At 37.4% G+C, this 10,767-nt stretch overlaps 1 protein-coding gene across 1 annotated transcript; it reads left to right on the forward strand.

The window, feature by feature from the left end:
• The first annotated feature begins 124 nt into the window (after window positions 1-124).
• Window positions 125-2,149, forward strand: LOC127185305 (60S ribosome subunit biogenesis protein NIP7 homolog). The gene is made up of 3 exons (XM_051141816.1): window positions 125-146; window positions 1,589-1,815; window positions 2,003-2,149. Exons 1-3 carry the CDS (start codon window positions 125-127, stop codon window positions 2,147-2,149), a joined length of 396 nt encoding a protein of 131 aa, XP_050997773.1.
• Window positions 2,150-10,767: the final 8,618 nt, after the last annotated feature.

Genomic DNA, 10,767 nt, shown 5'->3' on the forward strand with positions numbered 1-10,767 from the left:
ATTAGAGGCTTTCTAGAATTAAATGAAAATGAAGGCACAACAAACCCAAATGTATGAGACACAATGAATGCAGTGCCAAGACAAAAGATTCTAGCACTAAATGCCTTCCTAAAGAAATTGGATCATGACTGCACGTATTGTCCTTGGTTGGTGCCATAGATCGAGCAGAACCCCTGGGCTCAGATTTGCCCATCATAGTGTTCTTCTTGTAGGTTTCTAGGAACCTCTGGATCCATATATTTCCCTATCTTCTATATTTCTCTCACCTTAGAATGTCCTCACCTCTATCTTAGTTTCCTGGTAAGTGAACTTTCATGAGACACGCCCCAACAGTTAAGTGGAGACTGGGGAATGACTTTCACATGAACTCTGGTGCCCCATATTTGGTCATGTCCCCTTGATGGGGAGGCCCGATGGCACTCAGAGGAAGGATAGCAGACTACCAAGAAGAAACTTGATACCCTAGCATCATATTCAAGGGGAGGAAGTCCCCATAAGTCACAGTCATAGGGAAAGGGAATGGGGTGAAAGTGGAAGAGAGGGAGGAATGGGAGGATGCACGGGATAGGATAGCAATTGAGATGTAATATGAATGATTTTATTTTTCAAAAAAAATTGGAGACATCTTATACTAGCAACTTCATCTCACCTGAAAGTTATAGAAAAAAAGAAGCCAACAAACCCAAGAGGGCTAGACTTCAGGAAAGAATCAAACTGAGGTGTGAAATCAATAATTTTTTCTAAAGATAACAATAAAAAGAATCTATGAAACAAGAGTTGGTTCATTGAGAAAATCAACAAGATTTACAAATCCTTAACCAAACTAATTAAGAAGCAGAGAGATAGATCCAAATGAAAAGGGATACAGATAATAGACACTGAGGAGCTCAAAAGAATTATTAGGTTTTACTTCAAAAGTCTATACTCTACAAAATTGAAATTTTTAAATGAAATGGACAGTTTTCTTTCTAGGTTCCACTTCCCTAAGTTAAATCAAGATCAGGTGAACAAGTTAAATAGTCCTATAACCCCTTAATAAACAGAAGCAATCATTAAAAGTCTTCTATGCAATCAAATGCCCAACCCCAAATGGTTTCAGCGCAGAATTTTACCAGAATTCCAAAGAAAAGCTCATAGCCACACTCCTCAAATAGTTCACCAAAAAGGAAATAGGAGGATCATTGCCAAACTCATTCTATCAAGACACAATCACCCTGATTCCTAAAGCACACAGACTCAAGAAAGAAAGAATATTTCAGACCCATTTTCCTTTTGAACATTGATGCAAAAATGCTTAACAAAATACTTGCAAACCTAATCCAAGAACATATCAAATATACCATCCATAGTAATCAAGTAGGCTTCATCCCAGTCATGCAGAGTTTGTTCAATATGTGAAAATCTATCAATGTAACACAACATATTAAAAAACTGAAAGAAGAAAATCACATTATCATCTCATTAGATGCTTCCAAACCGTTTGACAAAATCCAGCACCTATTCATGTTGAAAGTCTGAGAGAGAGGCACGAGGATCCTGGGAGCCCAGGTAGTGAGAAAATGAAGTCTTTGACTGAAGAAGTGACTAGGCATTGGGGAGAATCTACAGCTCCTAGTGGACAGGCCTGACAGCATCTACTGTTTCTGGCTGAAGAACGACCAAGTGTACTATGTGCGTGAGATGATCCTGAAGCTGGATGCCACCATCTCTGGGGATAAGCTAGTGTCACGATGGACGTGTTTAGGAAAGTTTACCAAGACCCGTAAGTTCCAGTTGTTCATTAGAGCTCTCGATTACATTGAAATCTATGCCAAGGTATGTGGGGATGATCTCTCTGTTTTGCCATGGGGATGCAATTAAGGATGACGGCCAGTATGAAGTGTGGAAAACAGTCTTTCTTGTATGGAAACTATGTGTTGAAATCTGATCTGGGTCGAATGACTAAAAACAATTCTCAGTACCAGGAAGTAGTGATTTATTTTACGGCAGATGTTTCTCTCAGTTTTTGGGTAGCAGCAAAGCTACCAAAGACTGCAGAAAAATGGACCCCATGGCACTTGTGGTGTTTCATCAAGCAGACATTGGGGAATATGTCCAGCATGAAGAGACATGGCTTAGATGGTCATCCCAAGAACATTTTTCTGTGTGAGAGGACTTAGTTTTGTTTCCTGTGAAGGCAGATATTACCATGTTAAGTTTGGATAGCCCTGAGATATGTGGCTTGGATTGTTACTCAACAGAAATGGGCCCAAAATAGAGTTTCAAGGTCCTATAGGAAAAAGCAGGTGGATCACAAGTGTAAGGCCCTCTCAGACTACTTGGCAAATTCAAGGCTAGTGTAGGCTACATAGTGAGACCCTTCCTCAAAAATGTAAACCAAAGCCCAGGTGTGGTGTCACATGCCTTTAATCCCAGGCAGAAGCAGGCAGAAATGAGTTCGAAGCCAGCCAGGTCTACAAAAGTGAGTACAGGATAGCCAACCAGGGCTGCACACAGAAACCCTGTCTTGAAAAACAAAATAAAACAAACAAAAATCATAAAGAAGCCAAAACCTGCCCAATGTTTGTGTGAGTAAATAGTTTCTATTCTGTATCTGTATCCTCTTTATTTGAATCAGAAGCCTTGTTCTGAGAAACAGGTTTGAGTTAATGTACTGAAGGCAGTAATTTATTGTTATCTGTGATAACACGGTTTTCTAGGCTCCTGATAGCACAATGGACTTTCTATTTTTATTAATATAAGTAAAGATAGAAACAGGTGTATAAGGATAGTAGGCCATGCCTATGGTTTTACAGATGGAATTTAATTAAAAAATCATAGATGCAAATTCTTAAAAAAAAATACTTGGAGAGATCAAGGATACAAGGCACATACTTAAACACAATGAAGGCAATATACAACAAGCCAGTCGTCAACATCAAAGTAAATAAACACAAATTTAAAGCAATTCCACTAAAATCATGGACAAGATGAGGCTGTCCAATACCTCCATATATTTTCAATATATTACATGAAATTCCTAGCCAGAAAAACAAGACAGCTAAAGGAGATCAAGAGGATCAAATCGGAGAGAGAGAAGTCAAAGTATATCTACGTACAGATGATATGATAGTATACATTAATGATCCATAAAATTCTGTCAAGGAACTCCTACAGTTGAAAAAAAACATTAGCAACGTGGCTGGATACAAAATTAACTGAGATAAATCAATTCCCCTCCATTATACAAATGATAAATGGGCTGAGAAAGAAACTAGGGAAACAATACCCTTCACAATAGCCCCAAATAATATAAAATATCTTGGGGTTACTCCAATCAAGCAAGGGGAAAACTTGTATGGTAAAAATTTCAAGGATTTGAAGCAAAAAATTGGAGATATTTTTATAAGATGCAAAGATCTCTTATGCTCATGGATTGGTAGGATTATAATAGTAAAACTGGCCAGCTTACCAAAAGTAACCTACAGATTCAATGTAATTGCCATAAAATTTCTAACATAATTCTTTTTAGACCTTGAAAGAGCAATTCTCTACTTCATATGGAAAAGAAAAAGAAAAAAACCAGACAAGTTGATCAATAGAATCAAATCAAAGACCCAGAAATAAACCCTCCCCATTACTGACACTTGATTTCTGACAAAGAAACCAGAACCTTATATGGAAAAAAGAAAGCATCTTCAACAAATGGTGCTGTCTAACTGAATGTCTATGTATAGAAAATGCAAATAGATTCATATTCATCACCCTGCAAAAAAGTCAAGTTCAAATGGATGAAAGACCTCACATAAAACCTAATATACTAAATATAATAGAAGTGAAATGGGGAGAACAGCTTTGAACTCATTGGCAGAGGAGAACTCAGGCTCTAAGATCAAGAATTAACAAATGTGACCTCATGAACCTGAAAATTTCTGTAAGGCAAAGGACATTGTTAATAGGACAAAACAGTAACCTACAGAATGAGAAATAATCTTTACCAATCCTACATCCAACAGAGAGCTAATATCCAAAATATATAAGGAACTTAAATTAAACACCAACAATGATCCAATTAAAAATGAGGTTCAAAGTTAAACAGAGAATTCTCAACAGAGAAATCTTGAATGGCCAAGAGGCACTTAAAGAAATGTTCAATGTCTTTGGTTATCATGGAAATGCAAATCAAAATGACTCTGAGATTCTATCTTACACCTATCAGAATGGCTAAGATCAAAAGCTCAAGTGACAGCACATGCTGGCGAGGATGTAGAGAAAGTGGAGCACTCTCCACTGCAGGTGGGAGTGCAAACTTGTACAACCACTTTGGAAATCAATTTGGTGTTTTCTCAGAAAAATAGGAATCAATCCACCTCAAGACCAGCTATACCACTCCTGGCCATATATCCAAAATATGCTCCACAGTATGACAAGGACACTTGCTCAAATATGTTCAGAGCAGCTTTATTTGTTGTAGCAAGAAACTGGAAACATCCTAGATGTCACTCAACAGATAAAGAAATTGTCAAACATTTACATAATAGAATACTACTCAGCTATTAAAAGCAAAGATAACATAAAATTTTCAGGCAAATGGATGGAACTAGAAAATGTCGTCTTGAATGAGGTAACCCACATCCATAAAGGAATGCATGGTGTGTACTCACTTAAAAATAAATATTAGCCATAAAGTATGAGATAACCATGCTAAAATTCACAGACCCGAAGATGCTAAACAAGTATGGTCCATGGAAGGATGCCTGAATCTCACTCAGAAGAAGAAATAAAATAGACATTGAAAGTGGATGGAGGGAGGAATATAGGTAGGGGAGGGCATGGGGAGGCAAGTGACTATGAGGATCAGATGTGGGGAGAGTAGTTGTGGGAGATGGCTGTAAAAGAGAATGGAAATCAGTGAGAAGCACCTCTGGGATGAGCAGGAGCCCTGGGACAAAGGATACTCGTGGCAGTCTATGGGTGACCTACGCTGAGGCTCCTGGCAGTGGGAAATAGAGAGCCTTAAGTGACCACCTCCTGTAGCCAGATGGAACTCCCAGTGGAGGGAGGGGAAGGACACCATCCCACTCAAAAATACTGCAACACAAATTCTTTCCTGTCTACAAAATATGTAGCAATGAAAATGGAGCAGAGGTTGAGGGAATGCCAACCAATGCCTGGCCCAACCTGAGACCCACCCCATGGGAGAGGGCCAACAACTAACACTATTAATGGCACTCTGCTGTGGTTGCAGAAAGGAGCCTAGCAGAGTTGTCTCTGATAAGTTCCACCCAAGAGTTGATGGAAACAGATACAGAGACCCACAGGCAAGCCATAGGAGGAGCTCAGGGAATCTTGTGGGGAAGCATTGAAGTAAGTGGAGACATCAAGGACACTACAAGAAGACCTAAAGAATTAAGTAACCTGGGCCCATTGGGGCTCTGAGAGACTGAACCACCAATCAAAAAGCATGCATAAACTGGAACTAGGCCCCCTACACATAAGTAGCAGATGTGCAGCTTGGTCACCCTGTGGATCTGGTAACCATTGGACAGTCTATAACTCTGTTGCCTGCATTTAGATATCTTTCCTTAACTGGACTGTCTTGTCTGGCCCTAGTGTGAGAGGAAAAGCTTAGTCCTGTTGTGGCTTGATGTGCCAGGGAAGGTTGGTATACATGAGGGCTTCGCCTTCTCTGAGGAGATGGGAAGGAGGAAGCATGAGGGAGAGGGTGTCAGGGGGGAGGCTAGGAGGAGAGGAGGGAGGGCAACTTTAATCAGATTGTAAAGTCAATAAACAAATATTTTCTTATATTTATAGTATTGATTTAAAATTCAAAGTTCCAGATAATTTCCTTTTTTCCCTATTTATAAAGCATTGTTGTTGTTTCTCTAAATAAATATTTCTTAAGTATGGAAGAGTATGTGTGAGTTTGTTTGTGTATGGGTATATATGTCAATGTGTGTCAAAATGTATGAGTGTGCCTATGTATAAGCATGCTTACATGTGCAGGTGTATGTATGAGTATATAATACATGTGTGTCTGTGAGTGTGGATGAATGTGTGTATGAGTAAGTTTGAGTGTTCATGAGTTTCTGTATATGAGAATTCATATCAATGTGGATGTATTTATGTGAGTTTGTGTGATTGAGCATGTATAAATATGTTTGAGTGTGTGTTTTTATAAACTTGTATTTGTCACTATGTGTGGTAGTGTGTAAATGTGTGTATGAATGTGTTTATGATATATCAATAAAATATGCATCATTTACTATTTATGACATTGAAATTAATTATATTCACTCTACCAAGGTCATCTATTTAAAAAAAATCCCAAAAGCAAACATAAAAGCACTGTAATACTGTCAACAGTCAAGTTGGTAACAGAGATTACCATGCTAATGTGTGGGTAATGTAGACATTGCAGGTATACTAATCAGATTATTTACTCATTTCTTAGTGGGAATAGACAGTAAACGGTTTCTTTTTTGAGATTTTGTCACATTAATTAAAATAATATGCAATTTAGAATTTAGTATTTATTCAAGAAATTTTCAGCTGCACATTTTCAGATCACAATAAACTATAGGTTACTGAAAATATGGGAAGCAAGATTATGAGAAAAGTTAAGCTTATTTCAGTTGTTACTAAATTATACTCCTAAATTTCACTTTCTATTGGTTAATAAGTTAATTTAGGCTACCTCCAGGTAGATAAGAATTAAATTGGCCAAAGTATGAAACTCAGTGAACAAGTAACTTAATTGTTGCTTACAGAACTAAAACCACATGATAAAGGTACATAAATTGTGTGGATTGAATGGTGAATTTTCCTCAAGCATTCATGTCGCAGAAACTCTGTTCCTAGTATGATGATGTTTGGAGGTGATGGACACCTTTAAAATGGTGCATAAGTGAGATTTGGTAGTGCACATCTTTAATCTCAGCACAAAAAAAGTAGAGATAAATGGATTTCTGTGAGTTCAAGCTCAGCCTGATCTACATAGTAGAGTTTTGGATATTCACCGCTACATAGAGAAAACTTGTCTTAAAAGTGAAAAAACAAAATTTAAAAAATCAAAAAAGAGACAACAAAACAAAACAAATGTGTGGCCTGTTGAGATAGCTTGAGATTGTTGGAAGGTAGCATTGCTGCTGAAAGAGATTAAAATACTCCCATGGAATCTATGAGGCAAGGTTATTAAAGAATGAACAGTGATGGCCCTCTCTAATTCTCCAACTTATTGTGTGGTGATATAAATGTTCCATCAGACATACTTCACCATGATGCCACTCATCACTAACTATTCTTCCAGCACTAAACCAAGAAGGCTATCTAATCATGGACTTCTCACTTCCAAATCACTAAATTAAATAAAACTCTTTTGTTTTTAAAGTTTATTTACCTTGATCATTTTGTTCTAGTAACAAACATCAGATGAATAGAGTTAAAAAATATCAGCTGCTAATGGAATTTGTATTTATTTTATATGAAATAAAACATAATAGCTACTCTGTTATAACAGTGGAAACCACTGAGCAAAATACTGACACTAAAAAACTAAGGGGACACTAAATAAACTAAAGTCATAATTTAGGGAAGAAAGGTTCCTCTTTCTAAGGACTAGGGGAGGGAGGGAAAGGGGATGAGGGAAGGGACGGGATCCAGAGATGATGAGGGAGGGGGTGAGATGGGGAGAGGCTGAAGGAGGGGTCTATAATCGGGATGTAAAGAATTCAAACAGGAGAACAAGCAGGTAATTTATATTCCTAATCCCACTACATGAGGATAGCTCTGAGACTGACAGAAATACAAATGTAAATGCATAGAGAAGTCTCATGTTGGCCACAGATTCTCTGTGACTTATTATTAGAGGCCACTCTTAGTAAGGCATGAAGGAAGATTTGCGGATGTCTTATGTTGACTCATACAGTGAACAGAAAACTAGTTTAAATTGTTCCGTGCATACCACTTACCTCATACATTATAATGTTAGAACTGTATAATGATGGTGAGAAAATATGTTTTCAGAATAAAACAACTGGACACTGTTGCTGAATCAGACCTGACAGGATCCACTCCTCTCAGCATGATGGACACTTACATCTGCATCCTCCTATCTCCAGTCCCGGATGACTCTGTTGCTGTTACCCATCAGATTTGGACAGCTTCCTGGACAACATTGTAGAAAACTTCTGATCCAATTTGGACCACCATTTCAATCTTCTATTAAGCCTGTCACCTCTCAACATTTAGAAACTGGACCACAAATGCAATCTCTGGCTTGCTTAAACATTTTCTCCAATCTTTTTGGCCCACTTCCAAGGTACTATTTGCCCCAATTCAGCCTGAAGAAACTTCAAGATAAGAATGACCCACTCCCTCTAAGGGGGTTGTGTAGGTTTCTGTTTGCTCTCTTGGTCTACAAATGCTTGTTCTCACCTGGAGGTGGACATAAGCCAATATTGGTCTTATACATAGAAAAAACTAGGTGAAACTCAGGGATGTTTCTATTTTCCTTTATCTTGTATACATAGGTAATGAGATAGGAGCTGAAAAGAAAGAGAGACATAGAAACGTAGAGAGAGGATAGAACAAAAGCTAGATGATTGAACCTACTCCTTAACTCAAGGCCTTAATTGTTACTCATAATGAAGGTTATGTCTAAGTCATTGGTATAGAATTTAGTATATTGATACAAAACATGGGCATGCCAAATACTTGTCAGATTTTAGCACAAGAAGATATAGCCTAAGTCTAACAGATAGATATGACTCTATTGCTATATGAGGTAAAATAGTTGAATAAGGTCTTCAAAGGCCTCAGAGACACACAGAATATGGCATTTAAAGTTGTTTTTATAATCCTAAATTTCTTTGACAACAAGACAAGTTAACTCCTGACAACACCCAGCAGACCTGAAAGAACCTCCTTATGGACATGGCCTCAAATGTAGCAAACAAGCCACTGGGAAAAAAATGTCCTCATTCCTGCCACAAACAGAATTCTGCCTGAAAATGGGCAGCTTAGATGCAGGTAGAGTCGATGCCGCAATCTGCCAAGACAGGGTAAGCAAGTCCTCAATAGTTACTGCACTGAGAATAAGTCTGGCAGAGATATTGGGCCAGAAAGCCGAAGATGAGGCTCCAATGTTATAGAGAGTGTTGGGTGACTGTTCAGGCAGTAAACCATCTAAATCAATTTGTTCATTTTGGAAGCTGCTAACCTATACTTCGGGTTCACTCAGGAATTTAATTTTGTTCCTCCTCAAGTCTCTGAGAGCACTGAATGCCAGATAGTATAGCTTTACAATCAAGCTTAGTTTGTTAGGGTATAAGATCTTTTAGATCAAGATAAAGAAGTTGAGTTATGAGAGTTGAGATAGGATAGATATTGAATTTCATTCAGAAATTTAGACCCAACAAGACAGGAAAAAACGTTTACTTCAAGGCTGTCAAATACAAATAGCCAAACCACTATGAATGTAACATTTATAGACGTCATAATTGTCACATGGTTCTCCCTGCTGTATGTAGTTTGTTTTATACATGTGTAATAAAATAAATGTATTTTAAAAATAAAAATAAAAATAAAAATATGTCCTTGATTAGTACTAGCATGATGAGATTCAAATCATGCTCTCTTTATAGTCACAAAGAAACATTTTCCTATATTCAATTATTATGCCTATTTTAGTTCTGTTTTATCGGAACTATGGAAAGAGAATTTAAATCTATTATACTTTCCTTATAACAACTACCTCTGTTTGTTTATCTTTCTTTAAATACAAAAAAGTCTGTTTAAAAGGACTTGGAACTTTGGAAATATGAATAAAGTTTCATACTCCTATGGGTTTTACTTGAGTTTATATCTACAAATTTATTGTTGTATGTAGTAGAAGTACATTTATATTCACCATTAATGTACTTACTAGGAAACTTAGTACCAAACACATTTACAATGTAAGTATTACTATAGGCACTTAGTCACCAGTGATAAATGATTTGAGGATTGCCATAATGTACATGCTTAGAACCGCGTTATGTTTTTTCTAGTACTGTGCTGGTTGTTCCTCCCAATACTAGTAGTGTTCTGAGATGACGTGTATTAAACTTTCCATTAAAAACTATCCTAAACAAGATACACAGAATTCTGAGTTTGACATACACATTTTCCATCTATCATTGTTTACTTTGAAAAGGCACTGTAATTTTGAAGCCTTAAATTCTTCTAAATAGATTCAGGACTAAGACTAGACAAAATTTTTAAAAAAGCATCTATAGAGTTGAGTCAGTGGTTGAGTGGCTTCCTGCCATTAAAGAGAACCCAAGTTCAGTTCTAAGTATCCACAGGCCACACAACTCATAACTAACTGTAACTCAAGTTCCTGGGGTCTGAAATTCTCTTCTGACCCTTGTGAGTAGCCCCACAGAAGTGCAGAAGTGAGAAGCACCCATTAGATAAGATCTTCAAAACCTCAGAGACTTACAGGACATGGCATTTTAAAATGTTTGTATTATTTTAAATATCACTGACAATGAGACAGGTTAACTCCTGGACATACCCAGCCTACCTTAAAGAGGATGATGAGCATCAAAGAACCTCCTTATGGAGATGCTTCAAATGTAGCAAAAAAGCCACTGGGCAAAATGTCCTCATTTCTACCACAGACAAAATTCTACCTAACAAACAGCAAATTTGGGTGCAGGCAGAGTTGACAGCCAAACTCTACCAAGACAAGGTAAGCAAGTCCTCAATAGTTCCTGCCTCACAAATATGTATGCCCCATATATT

Source organism: Acomys russatus, chromosome X, assembly GCF_903995435.1.
Source record: "Acomys russatus chromosome X, mAcoRus1.1, whole genome shotgun sequence".
In the NCBI taxonomy this organism is placed as follows: domain Eukaryota; kingdom Metazoa; phylum Chordata; class Mammalia; order Rodentia; family Muridae; genus Acomys; species Acomys russatus.